Source organism: Kryptolebias marmoratus, linkage group LG24, assembly GCF_001649575.2.
Source record: "Kryptolebias marmoratus isolate JLee-2015 linkage group LG24, ASM164957v2, whole genome shotgun sequence".
In the NCBI taxonomy this organism is placed as follows: Eukaryota; Metazoa; Chordata; class Actinopteri; order Cyprinodontiformes; family Rivulidae; genus Kryptolebias; species Kryptolebias marmoratus.
In genome coordinates this window covers 9,809,523-9,828,058 of record NC_051453.1, presented here as the reverse complement: position 1 = coordinate 9,828,058, position 18,536 = coordinate 9,809,523, and the positions used below count along the sequence as shown (strand labels likewise).

General features: G+C 38.5%; 2 protein-coding genes across 3 annotated transcripts in view; both read right to left on the bottom strand.

Moving 5' to 3' along the window:
• Positions 1 to 2,476, bottom strand: part of LOC108230608 (vitellogenin-1-like) — a 20,333-nt gene extending 17,857 nt beyond the window's left edge. Inside the window, exons 1-10 of the mRNA XM_037974195.1 lie at positions 2,367 to 2,476; positions 2,064 to 2,084; positions 1,738 to 1,889; positions 1,386 to 1,637; positions 1,137 to 1,298; positions 909 to 1,057; positions 681 to 831; positions 433 to 590; positions 166 to 331; positions 1 to 83 (exon numbers count right to left, since the gene is read on the bottom strand). Of these exons, the coding sequence (XP_037830123.1) occupies positions 1 to 83; positions 166 to 331; positions 433 to 590; positions 681 to 831; positions 909 to 1,057; positions 1,137 to 1,298; positions 1,386 to 1,637; positions 1,738 to 1,889; positions 2,064 to 2,084; positions 2,367 to 2,406 (1,334 nt within the window). The 5' untranslated portion in view covers positions 2,407 to 2,476. The remainder of the gene's footprint in view (positions 84 to 165; positions 332 to 432; positions 591 to 680; positions 832 to 908; positions 1,058 to 1,136; positions 1,299 to 1,385; positions 1,638 to 1,737; positions 1,890 to 2,063; positions 2,085 to 2,366) is intronic.
• Positions 2,477 to 6,739: 4,263 nt separating this feature from the next.
• Positions 6,740 to 15,604, bottom strand: LOC108234328 (vitellogenin-2-like). 2 transcript variants are annotated; one of them, NM_001329344.1, is given in 34 exon segments: positions 6,820 to 6,932; positions 7,022 to 7,183; positions 7,328 to 7,493; positions 7,580 to 7,674; positions 7,777 to 7,871; positions 7,975 to 8,158; positions 8,256 to 8,385; positions 8,472 to 8,610; positions 8,744 to 8,889; positions 8,972 to 9,178; positions 9,276 to 9,344; positions 9,469 to 9,513; positions 9,606 to 10,069; positions 10,161 to 10,377; positions 10,450 to 10,591; positions 10,682 to 10,867; positions 10,949 to 11,042; positions 11,130 to 11,316; positions 11,407 to 11,526; positions 11,642 to 11,743; positions 12,117 to 12,241; positions 12,327 to 12,424; positions 12,503 to 12,720; positions 12,820 to 13,038; positions 13,126 to 13,251; positions 13,348 to 13,513; positions 13,587 to 13,744; positions 13,828 to 13,978; positions 14,061 to 14,209; positions 14,296 to 14,460; positions 14,549 to 14,800; positions 14,905 to 15,056; positions 15,145 to 15,165; positions 15,531 to 15,570. In NM_001329344.1, coding segments are annotated over 34 exon segments (5,103 nt in total).
• Positions 15,605 to 18,536: the final 2,932 nt, after the last annotated feature.

Here is an 18,536-nt window from a genome sequence, read left to right as displayed (position 1 = left end):
TTAGAAATCATTGTACCATAGCCAAGGAAGACAACCTCACGCAGAATTGGGTTTGCCACTACTTTGTTGTTGACCATCAGAGTCTAGAGAAGTGCAAACATCAGAAATATTTTATACTGTTTGCCATTCATATTAATAACATACCTTAGCTTGTAGTTTACCAACCTCAAAAATCTTGATAGTCTCAGTGTTAGCTGAGACCATGTGAACGGATGCAACCAAAGCCTGAGCTGCCTCAGCAACACTCATCTCCTCAGCCATGAATTTCTCCTTGATGAGCTTCAGAGCTGCAGGAGTTGCAGTTGCAGGGATGGCATCCAAGAACCAGCGTCTGAAGGAAAAACAAATAAACAAAAAGGATTATGTGATGAAGCTCATCTAGTTCCAGTATTTAAAAAATGTTTAATTAAATGTTCAGTCACTGAAATCCACCTGTGGACTGGCATCTTTCTGAACTGGTTCCAGTACATTTCCAGGTCCTCGTAGCGAGCTACACGGAGGAGTTGGATCAGTTCCAAAAACTTCAGAGGGGCGTGCTCTTGTACATACTCCACATTGTGGGTAACCAGGTGGTTCAGAAGCTCCTCAATCTAAAAACATAGGATGGAAAAGGGCCCTTTACTTGGGGACAGGAGTCACACAGTTTTATTGCTATCTTTGAATGCAATCTGAAATAATACCTGGGCCTTAGGATTGGTGATCTTGATAAGCTGGAGGGGTGTCTGGAGAAGTTCAGTGGAGAACTCGTACTTGAGAGAGCCGCGATGATGGTACTCAGCCTTAATTTCTTGAATAGGGGCTTTTTCGGTCTCAAGGAACACCAAAGACTGCCTTTGAAGTGAAGACAGGTTAAGTTGCAGCTTCATTAAACAATGGTTTTATCACATTCTTGGTATGTTTAAGCCTACTTGGTCTTCGTCTGAGCAGCTCCATTGGTCTCAGAGAAAGGTGAAAACTCGATGAGCTCATTGACCTCTGCCTTCATTATCATCACACCGCTAGGACTTGGCTTCAGGACGTAACTGAATGTTGTGGTACCTCTCAGGTTTTTGGATTCCTGTGAGTACAAATCCCACATTGACGCAATGTTGTGGTTTCACAGACGTACGCTTGGTATATGATAGGTTTGAACTTACCCGCTGGCACTTGTCACATTTCTCAGTGTATGCCAACCCCATGTCCTTCATGATCCTTTCCTGACAGTTGTTCATGTCCCTGGTCTTGGTCAGAAGGATATTTTCAATCCGTGCATCTTCACTGATGGAGTAGAGCGTCTTGCACACACCCTGAGTACTGGCCTGTGGAGCACAGCAGCAGGTTAGTTGATAATTTGAACTTGCAAATGAATTTGCAATAAATAGTCTACAGAGGGATTTTTGACAAACCTCCTGCAGATCGTAGACTTTATGGGTCTTCTTGATGTTCAGCTGCAGAATGTTCAGAATGCCTCTATGGATGTTCAGCACCAAAGTTGCGATTTGCTCAGGAGCGTAAAGTTTTCCCACAATGCCATTGGTGTATTCAAACTTGATGGGAAGCACAAGCTGAGGTGCCAGAGCGTCCTTTAGCTTGGTTGCTGGCACTGCTGGATCCTTTGGCCAATAACCGCTGTACTCATAGAGCTCAGGATCTACAAGCTTTAATTTAACAATAATATAAAATGAAATAATAAATCAAACTGGCAGTTTGTATGAGAGAACTAAAATGTTTGCTGTTCCTCATGGTTTTTGTGTTTACCTTCAGCATGTATGTGTTCTGGTCTTCGGCTCTGAGGAGAACTTTGGTGATGATTTTGAATCCAGCTCTCGCCAAACCTTCCTCAGGGAGTCCACTCTGGATGAATGCTTCATACTTGTACACATAGGTGTTATCAGGAGCAAATTCTGGGGCTGTAAGCACAGGTTAGATAAGTTATATAATATGTTAAGTGACAAATGTCTATCATTTACTTAAACTATTATTGATGAAGTGTGCAGCACCAAATTAATTCACTTTTTTTTAATTTGAGGTGCCTTTAACACTCATAAGTCCCCTTTATGATAATAATCAAAAGCTTAACTTACCGAAGTTAGAACTCTGAGCGGCTGAAATAGAAATAAAATTAAATTAATGACCCACCGCATAACTAAATTATACAGTTTTGCATTTATTTGAAGTTTTAAATTGTGAATACATTATGTATTGTAATTTAAAAGTGCAAAATTCGTCAAAATAGTAGATATGGAGAAACCACAAAAAGTTCCAAAGGCCTAATTACATACATGGTTAGTTAATAAACAAATGTTTCCCTGGTTTAAATCACTGAAAAGTAAAGTTTTTTTTTTTAAATTTATCTGCACATTTTTCAAATGCAGTTTTCAACTTACCCACGAAGGCCAGAGCCAGGGCGAGCACAACCGCTTTCATGGTTGATGAGGTTGTGATGGGCAGTGGTTACAGGCTACCTTTTAAAGGAAAACTTTGTGCTGACAAAAGACAGGTATTACGTAAGAAATGCATAACGTGGACTCTTGTATGTTTGATTATTGCACCTAATTTGATAGATAACTTATTAATCTTTCAGACTGAAATGCATTTAGGTTTGGTTTGGTGAGCAATGATCAAAGGATGACAAGTTAGGGTCACCTGACCTTGTTCGTTAATGTAGGTCAAACTTTGTGCATCACATTCCCAAATGTTTGTCCAGTTTCATGATCCAGTATCTCCTGCTTCTGTTAGAAATGGCTTTATTCCGCTAGTTTTTTTCAGCAATGATTTTTAGTATTTTTTTATTTAGTAAATACTACTTGATAGACAAAGATTGGAAAAAGGAAACATATATAAGTCAAACTCAGTAAGGCATCCTATTTTAAATTAAACATTGGTGGTTACACTTTTTGACTGCATTATGTATTTCATTAAAAGGATTATAACAGCAAAACTTTATCTTACATTTATTCATGTTGTAACACATTTAGAGAACTATGCGGACATTTAGGCTGGTATAATAAAAATGATTTGAAGTCAGAATGCTTTCGCAGGAACTCTGGCTCAGATTCTATTGTCTCTTCATGTAATCCAAGGCAAACTCAGTGAGAAGATCAGGGCTTCTTAGGTGTGGGGAAAATGCAAATAAGAATGCTTTCACAAATATAAATTCTTTGTGTTTGTTGTCATCTAACAATGCAAAGTAAATGAACACCAAATTAATATTTGGTGATCCCACTCTTTGTCAGTTCTTCCAGGTTGGACTCGCACAAAGTTTTTTGAAGGAACTTGACAGGCAGGATGTTCCAAAGATCTGGGCAAACTAATGACAGATTTGCTGATGTAGTTTGGCTCAGATACTTCTCTTTCTTCATGTAATTCCCAACACACTTGATGTTGTTGGTATCAGGGTTCATGCTAACAATTACAACTTTCCTTTTTCTTCTTTACATTAAGATAGTTCAAACCAATATGTATATATTCTGTGTTTGGGGTTGTGTTTAGTTGCAAAATAAATTTAGGGCCTGTCAAACGCCTCCCTGGTGGAATTACATGATGGATCCATATCTGCTTTTATTTTTCTGCATTGAGGACACCATTAATTTTGTCCAAATCCATTAGCAGAAAGGCAGGCCCCTATTTTTTAAAATATTAAGTAAATTGATAAAAACAGACAATTTGGAAAGCAGTTTTACTTTATAGCATTCTTTTATGCTCACTTAAAATATTTGCATAGTTCTGTAAGTCCATAATGCATTCAGTTTAATTTATGTGCATCTTTGGTGCCGTTTTTGCCTTCCTTATTCATAACAGTATATGTTAGTTAGCTTTGCCAAAAGTCTTTGGAAACTCATTATCATTCTAGTTTCAAAGTTCACGCAGAAAGGCACCCTGACTGTGGGTGTTTGCTTGCTTTGTTTGTTGTGGTCATTGTGACCACTGAAGGTCAGGACATTTTGACAGGTCTGCCCGGTGTTTTCTGAGAGAGTTTTATCTGTGTGATGAAAAGGATATTTTTTCTCATGTACTGACAGGACATGTTTATTCTTTGCAAGTTAGTTTGGGTCTGACAATGTCACAGAGATGCAGCCAACACTTTCCAAATATATACACACACACACAGCTCAAAAAAAGAATAAAGGGAACACTCAAATAACACATCCTACATCTAAATTAATGAAATATTCTCATTGAATATTTTTTTCTGTACAAAGTTGAATGTGCTGACAACGAAATCACACAAAAATCATCAATGGAAATCAAATGTATTAACCAATGGAGGCCTGGATTTGGAGTCGCGCACAAAATTAAAGTGGAAAAAACACACTACAGGTCGATCCAACTTTGATGTAATGTCCTTAAAACATATCAAATTGAGGCTCAGTATTGTGTGTGGCCTCCACATGCCTGTGTGACCTCCCTACAATCCCTGGGCATGCTCCTGATGAGGTGGCAGATGGTCTCCCGAGGGTTCTCCTCCCAGACCTGTACTAAAGCATCTGCCTAATGGCAGTCATGCTTCCTCTGGCGAGCATGTGGAGGGCTGTGCGACCCTCCAAAGAAATGCCACCCCACACCATTACTGACCCACTGCCAAACCGGTCACGCTGAAGGATGTTGCAGGCAGCAGATCGCTCTCCACGGTGTCTCCAGACTCTGTCACGTCTGTCACATGTGCTCAGTGTGAACTTGCTTTCATCTGTGACGAGCACAGGGCGCCAGTGGCAAATTTGCCAATCCTGTTGTTCTCTGGCAAATGCCAAGCGTCCTTAATGGTATTGGGCTGTGAGCACAACCCCCATCTGTGGACGTTGTGCCCTCATACCATCCTCATGGAGTCGGTTTCTAACTTGTTGTGCAGACACATGCACATTTGTGGCCTGGTATATTGTGTTGTTTAAGTGTTCCCTTTTTTTTTTTTTTGAGCAGTGTATATATTTTCTTGGAAATATTCAAGTATTCAATATATTTAATAAAATTTATTGAACATATATTGAAAGCATTATAGGCAGAAATTAAAACAGGAGTTTATAGTAAATAGAAAGACTTTTTTAATGATATTTCAGACTTTTGTATCAGATTAATGTAAAATATGCAATATTTACCCATATTTGTACTCAGTTTGCTCAAAAAGAATTATTTGAAAATTAAAGGCCCAGCATTCCTCAAATGAATGCATATCGCCTGCCTTCCATTATGCCAGTTTTAAAGTAAGATCATCTTGTGTTGAGAAATAGTTATAGCAGTTTTGTTCAAACCTTAAAAATAACTTAATTGTTTCAAGGTTTATTGTCATTTGCACAACAGAAACATGTAAAAAAACAATGAAAATATTTCCTGTCAGCACTAATGCCAGTCAAACGTAGTCAAGGGATTAGAAAAGTGTAGCAGAAAACTATATACAAGTAAATACATACATTCATGTGCGATCTGTTAGAGTTCAGGGTATGTGTTTTGAATGTCTCTCAGCTACTACCATATCAAATTTTAGCTCAGAATCTGTAAAACAGACTGAGTTATAGTCATTTTGTCTTGGGTAAGGTTTAGTAGCTAAGGATGTGGGAAGTAGGGGGTGTGAAGGGTGCTGCACAGTTAAAGATACATATAATGAAAAAAGTGAATATTTGATATTATTGAGTTTAATATATCTGGTGTATAAACCAGCATGGTATTGTATATCTGTGTGAAAAAATTTACGACTGCTTAAAATATCCAAAAAAGTGAACCATTAGGCCATTGTTGCAATTATATACAGTATATTGTCTATTCAAAATATACAGTATATTTTTCATTGTCCAAATGAAAATAAGACAATATGTCCTGGTAGTGTGTGATACACTGCATATATTTAGTAATATAATGTTCTTATGGTTGTTTAAGTTTCATACAAATTCACACATGCTCACAGCACCCCTTAACTGAAATGTGTTCCCTCGACTATGAGACTAGCTGCCTAATCTGCCATCTGGCCATTTTGAATTCAATTAACTCCAAAGGTTAATGAAGTGTACATCCAATAATTTCTTTTTGAAAGTTTCATTGAAATCCAGCAAGTGGTTCATGGGATATTTTACTAACAGACAAACAGGGTTGACACCAACAGTTAATGATAAAGTTTTAAGCAAAGATTTAGAGCATTGGAGTATGTGTCGTTATTGGCTCTCAGTTTTGATTGGGTTGTTTTTAGGGGTTAGTTTGCTGTGGCAGCCATTTTGAACCAGGTTAACTCCAAAAGTTAAAGAGTTGTAGATGTACATTCAGTGACGACTTTCTGAAAGTTTAATTAAAATTTGTCTGGTGGTTCAAGAGATATTTTGATAATAGACAGATACATGACCCCCTCTCCACACATATATGCATATTTGATTTGTTGTATATGTAGTACACACAATACTATATATGGTTTTAAATAAGACTTGTTTACTGTTTATAAAAAACTCATCCCTCGCAGATCGTTGTTTCACTTCTTGACATTGACTTTAAATGTTGTCATGTCTCATTAGCAAATACTTCCCAATTAAATTTCATCTGTTCATATTAAAAAAAAAAAACCTCTTGTTTTAATCTTTGTCTCTGTTTATTTGAGCCTACTGTAATTTTTTTAAGCAGTGACATTTTCTTTTTCCTTTTTGATTTTGTTAGAATATTAAAGCCTATAATAACATTTATATTAGACTGTTTCATTATGTGTGGTAGTAATGTAATGGATGATCTACATCTGTGAATGAGTGAATGACTTCTGAGCTTGTTTTAATTAAAACAGACCCCAACATGAATTTACTGCACATACTTCTTTATTCAAGTACACAACCTTGCATATTACACAAAAATAAATGTCGGAAGGCAACAAGTTTAGGCACACTGAGGAGTGCAGCGACAGGCCAGGTGGGCTTCTGCTGTCTCCCTCAGGTCAATGCTCTTCTCATAGATGTTGCTGAGAGCATCCAAACGGTTCAGGTTTGACTCTGAAACAGGGAGAAGGGTAAAGCATTTAAGACTTGTTCCTGGTAAGATCACAATAAAGAAGGTAAAATTTACTGTCTTTCAGACTCACCGAGAGGCACGCAGTGGTAACCAACATTGACAAAGGTGGTTCTTAGTGGCATGCAGCCAGGCAGACAGCGCAGCACGGGTTCAACAGAGTAGCATTTGGCCTGCTCACCATCCAGGCTGGCCTGCTTCTCCAGCTTCACAGACTCAAGCTGCATGAAGCACTCTAAAAAAAAGAGTTTGAGTTGAGGGTAAGCAGTTAAATCGTGCCTGTTTACATTCAGAGGTCTTTCATTGTCTCATATCCTTAGCATTTTAGCCTGCTGAGTACCACTATTCTAAAATAGAACGGTCAAACAGTAAGTTTTACCAGAAGCATCGCGGCAGCTCTTTCCAGGTAGAACCCAGGAATGAGAGAAGCTGGTTGCGTTCTTGGCCACCCGGTCGTTGGGTGTACGGTACTCCTGTCTGACTTCACCGTCGGCTTTTCCGCACAGTCCACAAGTCTGACCTCTCATCCAGTCCACAACTTTAACCTGGAAAACAAATGCAGCCTCGTGATGACACTGTTATCTCCATGTGATTTGATAAATATCAGCATTAAAAGGATTTGTTGTGTCACCTTCAGTTCACTAAGGCTGTAGAAGACCTCCTGAAGGCCATGGCTAGGAGCAAAGAGAGAGATGCCCTCATCATTCTTTCTGATCGTTATGTTGCCTGTAATAAATGAGATAATGGGTAAGGAACTGACATTTTAGTTTTTAATAAACTGAATGAATGAGATTGGGCAGGTAAATTTGATTTGATAAAACAAAACACCTTCTGGATGCTGATATGGCAGGTTGTTGGTGGGGATTTCTGCTCCATTAACCTTCACCATGATATCGCTGTCTTTGTGATATAGGTCAATATCACTGTTGGGAAAAACAGTTTTAATACAAGTTATTTTTTGGCACTGCAGCACTAGAGTTTTCCTTTTTTGTAATTGTCTCACAGATGTATACCAGTGTCTCTTACATGTTGTGAATCTTGATGTTGATCTCATTCTTTTCGTGTGTCTTGTCCTTCCTCAGCAGAACTAAGAATTTAAGTTCTGATGTGCAATCTTGAGCCAAGACCTGGTGACAAGAGAGCGGCATCTCAGTCTTGTATCTCCTGTTGTTGAATGTGACCACTGTGTCGTTAAGAACGCTGCACTCAGCTGGAATGGAAAAAGAAGAAAGAGAGAAAAAATTCAGATTTAAGCCTCTTAAATATGATTAGGATTATTTAATTGGAAACATATTTATTCAGTTTACCGGCATGAGCCTTGGTGAGCATGTAAGTGATCTTGTCACTCCAGCTGTCTGGGTATGAGTCCAGCTCAATGTTGGTGTTTTTGATTGGCAGGTAAATAGGCAGACCGACTCCCAGTTTGTAAAGGGTGCTCTGTAATATTTAAACACAATAGACATTTGCATAATGTACGTAAAGCAAAGACTATGCTGAATTAAGAATGTGTTGCAATTATGCACCTTTGGTGTCTTCAGTGTAACATTCAAGCTGGTCTCATTAGCAACAGCCACAGTCAGCTTGATCTCTTTAGCTTCATTGGCAACTCTCGTCTGATTTACTCCGTACTGTACAGCGGTGCGAGAACGGTACTCAGAGACCCTAAACAGACAAGCAGGTTAAGGTTTTAAAAAATATTTCAAAAGGTCATTACACAAGTAATAGTTGAGAAAACAACAATTGTGTAATGGTAAACAAGTGTGTGAAAACAGGTGTTGCTAAAGTAAGTGATTACCATTTTGCATATCTTGTCATGCCCTCCTCGGGTAGTCTGGTCCAGGCCAGCTTCACACGGAGTGCAGGCTCTTTAGCAACATGACCAGTCTCAGCTGTGATCGTAGTGTTGTACTGCTTGCATTCGATGCCCCAAGTAAACCTGGCCTGAATTAAAATATAATCCAAAAAATCTCAAGCAATACTTTATTTTCCTCTGTCTTGGAATAAGCTTTTAGTAAATACTTGCCATCAGCTTGTGGTTGCTCAGCATGACACCATCGGCACAGATTCTCCAGTTGTCATTTTCAGTGAGGTTGGCGACAATGACCTGCACTCTGGCGTTTCCTTTGTCATAGTAAGCTGCAATCTGATAACCCTGGTTTTTATGGTCGGCTCTGACAGCACGGATGAGAATGGTGGCTGCTGGCTTGAAAGTGTTGGAAAGGTATTTGGCCTGCAAGTGCAAAGAAGAAATATGCACCAATTGTATGTGATTTTTTCTTTTGCATTTAATTGCATGTAATTGGAAACATCTTAATTTGTTGGCTCACCTTGTTATAAATGTCTTCAAAGCTCTGGGCACTGCTCTTGCTGCTGGTACGCTCTGCAGAGATGGAATGCTGCAAACAAACATATTTACCTTGCTCAGAAATTCTTGGGCATCATTATAAACTTTCTCCTAATGAGTTACACGCTTGTCTTTTTTGAAAAACGCATCTAATGAATGAAAAGACTGATAATTACCTGGTGGATGTGGTGCCTGGTGAAGTTCATTTCAAACAGTTCTTGCTGTAATAGAAGAACAAGTACATAAAATGGTACACCTTGCTTCACATTGTCATGGAAAAGTTTTCTTGTTTAAGTTTTGACACAACACTCACCTTAGACATTGAGCTGGACCTAGAGGAGCTAGAGCTAGAGGATGCACTTTTGGACCAGCGAGACCGGTGACTTGAGCTACTGCTGGAGGAGCTGCTGGATAATCCCCTGGAGGAGCTGCTGGACGATTTCTTTGATTTGATATTGATTAAATCAATCAGATCGATCATCTTACTCTTGAAACGAGAGGAGGAGCTGGAGGAACTATTGACGTCTCGAGAGGAGGAGGAGCTTGAACGCGAGCTGCTGGAGCGAGAGTTGGTGGACCGAGAGCTGCTTGAGCTGGATGAAACTGATGTTCTGTTCTTCAGACCAGGAACCAGAATCTTCTTCAGTTTCATCAAGACATTTTTGTCCTCAAGAGGTTCTTCCTCCTCACTCAGGTTAACCACCTTAATGAGCTTTTCTGCTGCTTTTTCCCCAACCTGAACCTCAATTTCAATCCTTTCGATGGCTGGTCCAGCAGCTGAAATACATATTAATGGGGTAAAAATGGTTTGCAAATCTGTCTTTTTTGTCACTTTGGTTAAAAACTTCAATTCATTTGTTTCACTTGCCTGGAGAAACCTTAATGTAAACGGCGTGCTTCCCCATTATGGTGTAAAGTGGGGTGTTTTTGAGGAATGTGGCATTGTGGGACTCAATCTCAGCGCAGGCCTTGATTCCAAATGTTTGTGTGGCAACACACAGTTTCTTCCAAAAGGCTCTGGGAAGTTTCATTTTGCTGACTGTTGAACGTGCCATGTTATCAGGAAGGATTTCAGATGAGGCAGACTGTAAAACCACAATGGGGAGTTTACCAAAATTTTCTTCGATTGGAAAAGATAATAAGAAAATCCTACCTACCATGCTATCATTCAGAGAGGATGACATCCATGAAGACTTTGAGGTGATGTTCTTCCATGTTAAAGTCTCAACTGGGAGAATTGGTGTGATTTTGGCAGCTGCAAGGTCTTCCACATTTCTCGCAACAGCAACCGTTTCAACCCTTTTGCAGAAAAGAGGAACATGTCGATTAAACTAAATCACAATAAATATTGAAGTTCATGTTAATTGGCTGATAGAGACATGTACATACAGTGCAGATGCAATTGTGTTAACTCCCTCAACAGGCAGGAGCTGGAGGTTAAAGTTTCCATTATTCATGTCAAGTCTTGCCTCCATCTTCTCAGGAACAATTGTGTGAACTTTGGCTTTTGTCAACATAGTAGCCTGGAGGAAAGCAGTGTTCACGCCCATAACTGCATAAGTGTGCATGGAAACACTGCAAAGGAAGAGAAATTTACAAATACAGCAAAGTATAATTTATTTTTTCAGATTATAAAATCCTTTACAAATGGGTCACCTTGGAGCAATTGCAGACTTCAGAGAAATGTCAGACTTAAGGAGCTGTACAGGATTAAAGTCCTCAGGCAAAGGTGGCGACACTGTGGCTTTTACTATGAAAAACAAGAAGGTTTTTCTTACATTCACGATAAGCCATACTCTTAGACCCACAAATGTTAAAATGCATAATAATAATTTACCTTCGACAGATGCAGCAGCCACAGCAGCAGTGTAGAAACTGCACTCCATGGGTAAACCGAGAGTGGTGGGGAAGACGCGGCGAATCTCAGCGGCCAGCATCGGCATAGAATATTTCAGTGTGTAACCAGACAGCAGAGCATCCAACGCCTTTCTGCCATGTGTACGAATTTCAAGTCCATTTGCAAGCTGTTAAAAAAAAGTTACTTATAAGACCATGGTTTTACATTTAAAGAACATTAAAACAAATCTAATATAGGAAACTGGGTGATGTTCTACCTGAATAAGCTGTTCCACCATTGCTTTGTCAATGTTTACAAATGCAACTTCCTGTCCAAAAAACTTCACATACAGTGAGCCCAGGGGCTGCCTTGAAGGATCAGCCCTCCATTCAGTTAGCTGTAACAAGAAAGACACTTCAAGTTAACAGCTATCATGGAGAAAATGTGGTTTAATAACACTTTTTTGGTATAGCAGTTTGTGTTTTCACTATGAAAATGTATTTTATACTTACAGCCCTGATGGCTTGTTTCATCTTGGCAATCCTGTCTGCATCCTCTGGAACATCACGGATTTTCAAAAGGGCCTCTTGCAATCCCTCAGTTCTTGCTCCAAACTGTAAAAAAATGTTCATTTCATAAAGTTTTTTTAACTGATAACTAATACTGAAATGCTTTGTATCTACATTCTAATAGTCAAGGTTGACAAAAAAAGCACTCATTGTGGGCAGTTACAGCTGACAGAAACTTTAGATCATTTACATACAATTACATGTGCATTAAGATTCTTGGAACTGACAAATCAGTTGAGATATAGACAAATTGCAATGTAAAACCCTGTTTATGATTGCAGCTGGTGCATAGGTTATACACACACACACACGTACGTTTTTTGAAAAAAGTGATATTCACTCCTAAAACATAGTGTAATTTCCTTACTCTAAGAAGTTTTTTAGATTTAGCAATATGTGTAAAACATGACTGTCATACCTCAAAAACATCAGCATGAGCTCCAGCAAAGTAAGTACGAGTTTTTGCCATAATGTTTCTTGGCAATACGGTTGCAACGTCATTGATGTAGTAGGCGCTGGCAGCAGCACCCATCATCCAAGGATCTGTGGGGAAAAGACCAAACCCATCAGACCCCGTCTATGCATGTGAGATCTGCAAGAGTACATTGTATTTCTGCAATGTTCTCACTGTAATAGGCATCATAATAAAAAGCTCTGCTGAAGCGGAAGCTCAGTCTGTCAAATCTGGGGCTGAGGATCCTCATGGCAACGCTGCAGGCAGCAGCACTGTAAGGAGAATATAGACATTTAAAACTCAATGTATTTCGGTGTGTTTCATTAAGAAAATAAACCATCAGTTCTTACACAGAGGAATGGTCTGGGGTGGTAGTCTTGGCAAGGGCCTTCATGTAAGAGTAGACAAAACTGGCAACCTGCAGGTTTGCTTCTTTCAAGAGGCTCTGAGCAAGAGTGGTCACCAGACCCATAGGCAGCTTGGTCTCAAAAAGCACAATGGCGGCAACCATGCGGAGCTCTTGGTCGAGATGTTTGTCCATGAAGAGCTGAATAACCATGTCCTGAATCTAAATCACAAAACACAGTGTTCTGAGTACATCTGCATGCAAGAGATAGGCCTTTGATGTTTTTATCATCAAAGAAGAAAGTCACAAGTGTTGCCTCACCATCTTGGGTTCCCTTTTTGCAATTTTCCTCAGTGCCAGAACAGCATCAATGTGAACTTTGAGTGGAAGATTGGAAGCAGTGTTGCTAAAGCCAGGTAGAAGCTTCATGATTGGCTTCAAGCTGCTGGGATGTCCAGCATTGCCCAGAACTTTGAGAGCAAGAACAAGCTCATCGTTGTCACGTTTTTCAAGGGCCCGGACAATGACATCATGGACAGGCTATAGAAGAGATTGAGAACCAATAAAGTCACTAATGGAAGTCACTGATCAATAACTTTAGGACCCAAATGTAGAAATAACACACACCCTGACAAGCTCAGCTGGACATGAAGGGTTCTGAATACAATATTTATCAATCATGGTGCCAAAGCCCAGCATGACAATCTCATGCAAAAATGGCTTTTCTTGAATCTTGGGGGTCATAGCTAAGCCCTGAAGAGAGGTAAAAAGAAAAAGAGAAAACTTGATTATATATTGCTGTTCCCATTGAATTGTGAATAAACATGAAAGCCTTATACATTAACTTGCCTCCAAAAGCTTGATGGCCTCCAGGTCAGGTGACACCCACTGTATTGATAGCATTAAGGCTTGACCAACTTCAAAATAAGTCAGATCACCAGCAATGAACTTCTCCTTGATGAATTTAAGAGCCACGTGATTATGAATGGCTGGGATAGAGCTCAGCATCCAATGCCTTGGAGAGAAAAATGCAATGATAACTATCCATAGTTAGACACCTTTTAGATTCTGAGTGCAAGTCGCATTACCTGTAATCATCTTTGGCTTTGAACTGGCTCCAGAGGGTTTCAATAGTCTCATATTTGGCCACACGCAGCAGCTGGATGAGCTCAATAAATTTCAGAGGCGATTCTTCATGGGCCTTGCCCAAATTTAAGTTTACCAGGTGGTTCAAAGTCTCAACAATCTGTCACGAAGCAAAATGTTTCCCAATAAAAAATTTAGAATCTCATTAAAAACCAGAATGAAAATGAATGTTTCACAAAGTACCTGAGCCTCAACATTGCTGATCCTCAGAAGCTGAATTGGTGTCTGAAGGAGCTCCGTGCCCATCTCGTATGTCAGCGATCCACGGGGAAGATAGTCAGCTTTGATGGGCTCTATTGGGGCCATCTTGACGTCCAGAAACTTCAGGATTTGCCTGTGAGCATATGGAAATCAATCAATCAACTGACACTTTTGGACCTGTTATTATAATTTTTGTAAGAATTTAAAGCACACACTTAGTCTCTGTCTGGGCAGCACCATTCACGATGTTGAAAGGTGAGAACTGGATGAGCTCTGATGAGGTTGCTTCCAAAATTAAGGAACCAGAAGCTGAGGGCTTCATGACGTAAGTTACAGCACTTGCTCCCTTTAAGTATTTTGCCCGCTGCATTGATATAACACACAAAATTGTTAATTCAGTAGTTTTGGTTAAGTTAAAGAGAAGATGGAGGAAGGGGATATTGCACTTACAGACTGACACTCAGCACATCTGTCAACATATCCTGCCAAGCCGACGTCCATAGAAACTCTATCAGCGCAGTGGTTCAGGTCCTTGGTCTTGGTCAGATAGATGCGCTCAGCCTTCGAATCCTCACTAATGACATAGTGGGTCTTGCACACACCCTGAACTCCACTCTAGTTTTTGAAAAAAAAAAAAAAAAGTTTCTCAATGAATACTGCATTATTTGTTAAGCAGACCTCGATGAAAGTGATCTGTTTGTACCTCTTGCAGGTCATACACATTTTGTGTCTTCTTGATGTTCATCTGAAGGACGTTGAGGATTCCCCTCAAGATGTTCAGCACGGTTGTAGAGACGCCTTCAGGTGCATACACTTTCCCAACCACACCATTGGCATACTCAAACTTGATAGGTGTCAAGAGTTGAGCAGTAAGGGCTGAAGTGAGCTTGGTGGCGGGACGGTAATCCTCTTTGGGCCAGATGCCGCTGTACTCATACAGCATAGGGTCTACAAGCTGCAAGAAAAAGGTGCAAAATAGGCTTAAATGTAAGTATCCATTTCTTTGCATGGATGAAGTTTTATTGTGGAAAAATACTGATACTGACAAATTCTCTTTACCTTCAGAATATAGCTGTCTGGGGCTGCTTCACCAAGCCACACTTTGCTTTCGATTTTTACCCCAGCCCTCGCCAGGCCCTCCTCAGGCAGGCCCCCCAGAAGATATGCTACATATTTGTACTCGTAGGTCTTTCCGGGAGCAAACTCTGGGGCTGTAACAGAAAACAAGTTTAACCTATGCTGTAAAACTTTCTAGTGCTACATACACTGTTTTATTTTAAATAACAAGAAATAACTTACCATAGCTCACCTGGGTACCAGCTGCAAAACAGCAATAAAATATTACTTTGGTGTTGATAAAAAGCAACTGTTTTAAAAATCTTATGATTCAGTGAAATATTATAAAGAACAAGGAATTTTCCCTTAACTGCTTAGTCTCTTAGTAAAAAGTTTATTTTATTTATTTATATTCCTCCCACCTTTGTGAGGGTTATTTTTTTTTTATTTTACACTGCCACTTTTTAAAATGTCTGTCTATTTTTCTCTCGTAAAGGACAATTTTTCTGGCAAAATGTTTCCACTTTTCATCTAAACAGTTTCATCTCCCAGTACAAAAAGAAAATACATTTAATTTTATGCTATACTTGGATGGATTTGGCATCTTAAGCAGATAAAGGTGCACTCACCCACAAGGGCCACGGTAAGAGCTAGTACAACCACCTTCATGCCTGGTTAATGTGAACCTTTGCCTCCCGAAGTTCCCTTTTATAAAGCCAGTTTTTGCTGACGTTGTCTATCCATATGTAACATTAACTAAATATTGACCGTCATTGCTGCTAATGTTACTGTGCCCTGATCATGAAGATTAGACTGAGTAAATAAATCAACTAAAAGCATCAGTGCCTTAACCTGGCTCTTGGCTTCACTGAAATAGGCTGTGGCATTTTAAAGCTACAAAATGTAATGGCAATGCAATTTTCTGATATTAATCATCTGTCGTCTCCTGATAAAAGGCTTACACAAATTACCAAAGTAATATGTAGCTTTCATTATGCCACAGAAGTTTTTATTTTTTAGTAAGTCTCAAAAAGTTACAGTCTCAAGGAAATGATTAAAACTTCACTTAAACTAAAGTAATATAAATTGTCAATCAAGGGAAAAAAATCAAATAATATTATTAGGAAATTGTGTCACATATAAAGACAAGATGATCTTGTGTAGCGATTGAGTGAAATGTCACCATGTCCTGACCTGTTATTCTTTCACAATACTGTCATTTTAGATTAGGGACTGTTGACTTTTCAAAGGCATCAAATGTTCAGACATCTCTTATTGTCACTGTTTGAAACTCACTAAACAGAATCTTATTCTAGTCAGACAAATTAAAATGTTCTCTTTTTCCATCAAGTTCTGTTTTTATATTATCTTTATCTTTTGATCTATGTGATTTATAGGACATTTTGGGTCATTTAAAATGTTCAAGTTTTTGCTTCCTGACGGAGGCCAAGTCTGGATATGGGTCCCCTCCACACATTAGTCTACACACAACCTATTAACAAATTCATGGATTATTTTCCTTTACAAAATCCAGCATATAGTCAGGCCCTTTTTGTAACAATTTACTGAAAAATATGAGTTCATGTAAATTTAACACACCTGTATTTGTGCATGCAATGGTACGCTACACAACAATTGTTCAAATGAAACGTGTCTAAAGTAGAAAGCTTCATAAATTTCATGTCTTTTTTAAATCTAATTTTGATCTAAAACAGGAACAGAACATCACATAAACAGAGATCTAATTTTTAGCAATGTGTCAGGTTTTATTTGATATGCTAGGGTGGTGACTTGTTCACAATAATTGTTCAGAAAGGTAAGGTGTTGTAAATATAATTTTTTTTATGAATACTCAGACTTTATGGGCTGTGATAAAAGAAAAGGAAACTGGCTCCCTGAAGAATATGTATGGATAGTATATCCGAATCAGAAAAGAACAGGAACATGTTATACGGCATAAGAATCTCAGAAAAATCAAAGCCTTTTCAGGCCTTCGTGTTTTCACATTTTGACTGGCGCTCAAGGTTTTGCCTGCTAAATTAATATCTTAAGAGCATGTAAATCAAGAAAACCTATATAATTTGTAGAGGCAGTAAAAGCACCATGAAGTCTGCCTCATTGTCTAAAAGGAAGAACTTGTTTATGCACAGCTATGTAACCTAAATTATTGGCCTTTATGTTTACTGTGTTTATTATTTGGAGTAAAACCAGACTAACAATGAGTGTATGGGGCGTGAGTTTGTTGAAATACATCTCAGTTGATTCTATTTCGCACATGGAGACTTTAGTGACATTTACAGGATGTGACATTTGTGTCTCTTTGTTTGTCGCCCTCCGTCAATTTTACCAGTCTAAGCTGGTCACAGTGTGTCAACATCTCTTTTATCCTGCTGAATGATACTTTTCAGAATCAGCGTTTATGGAAGAGGCATCAATACCTTCTAACTTCAGCAGACATTCACTTTTTAAAATACAAGGACGCTGGTTCACCAGATCTGTGAGTGTTTTGACTCTGCTGTACCAGTCTGAATGAAAACACACTTTTTTGTGTATATTCAAATGACTATAAAACTTCACAACTCAGTTTAGCAACTCCTTAATATACGTATGTACACACATCCTGTTTTTGGTATCTACTACAACAATTACGTCCACAAATTTTAAGAAGAAACGCAGTGTTTTCCGTTAGTTTTCTCAAACTGGGACTTAAAAAGAGAGCAACAGTTTACAGCCGAGGGTCAAGCTGAGGTCAGCAAAAACAAAGAACTATGCAGAGATGCTACAAAATATAATTTTCTTAGTTTCTAATCAGATTAAAACACAAAATATTAGTAAAACAATATACAAACATGATAGGTTCACTTGGAGATTACTTTCTACTCTTTATCCAGTGGTTTCTAAATATTTATATTTAAATGGCAGTCTTCTTATATATGAAATTTTGGAAGTAAGTAGTCATATTGGATTGTGTAGTTTAACAAAAACAACTTCAACACTAACTATCTGGATAGAAAAAACATAATTATCTTGTACCCATTTCATATTCTCAACCCTCCTAAAACATCTACCAGTTTGTCCAATGAAAACAGAGGCAGTAGCAAAACAATTGTCTGTTTCACAATTCAGTTTTTCAGTGAGCATCTTCCTAAAAGGCAGACAAACTCACAAGTCAGTCTGAACCAGTAAACAGGCTGAAATGAATTATTTAAATAAAGATACACTTGAATTTTGAATCTGTGTACTTGTTTCTCAAAGGTCATGGGTCAAAATGACCTGTAAATAACAGGAATGTTATGTAATACCCATCACTGCCATGAGAAAAAATAAAAATATTCTGCTAATTTTTTCTTCATCTTACATATAAAAAAACTGACATTTAATAACTTTTAATTACCGCACCAATTTTAATTACCTTTCAAAATAAAAGACTTTGTTCTTTGCATTTCAAGAGTGCAGCTGAAAAATTTTAATAGAAATACACAAACCTGACAACTCTACAGTATAATCAAACACCGTGCTTATATTAAAATATCTAATTTCTTTGAGTGTCTATTATAACAATAAATCAAAAGTAATTTGGTGGTTTGCTTCGGCTGCTACTTTGAGATTTTTGTCCCATCTCGCGCACCGTACAA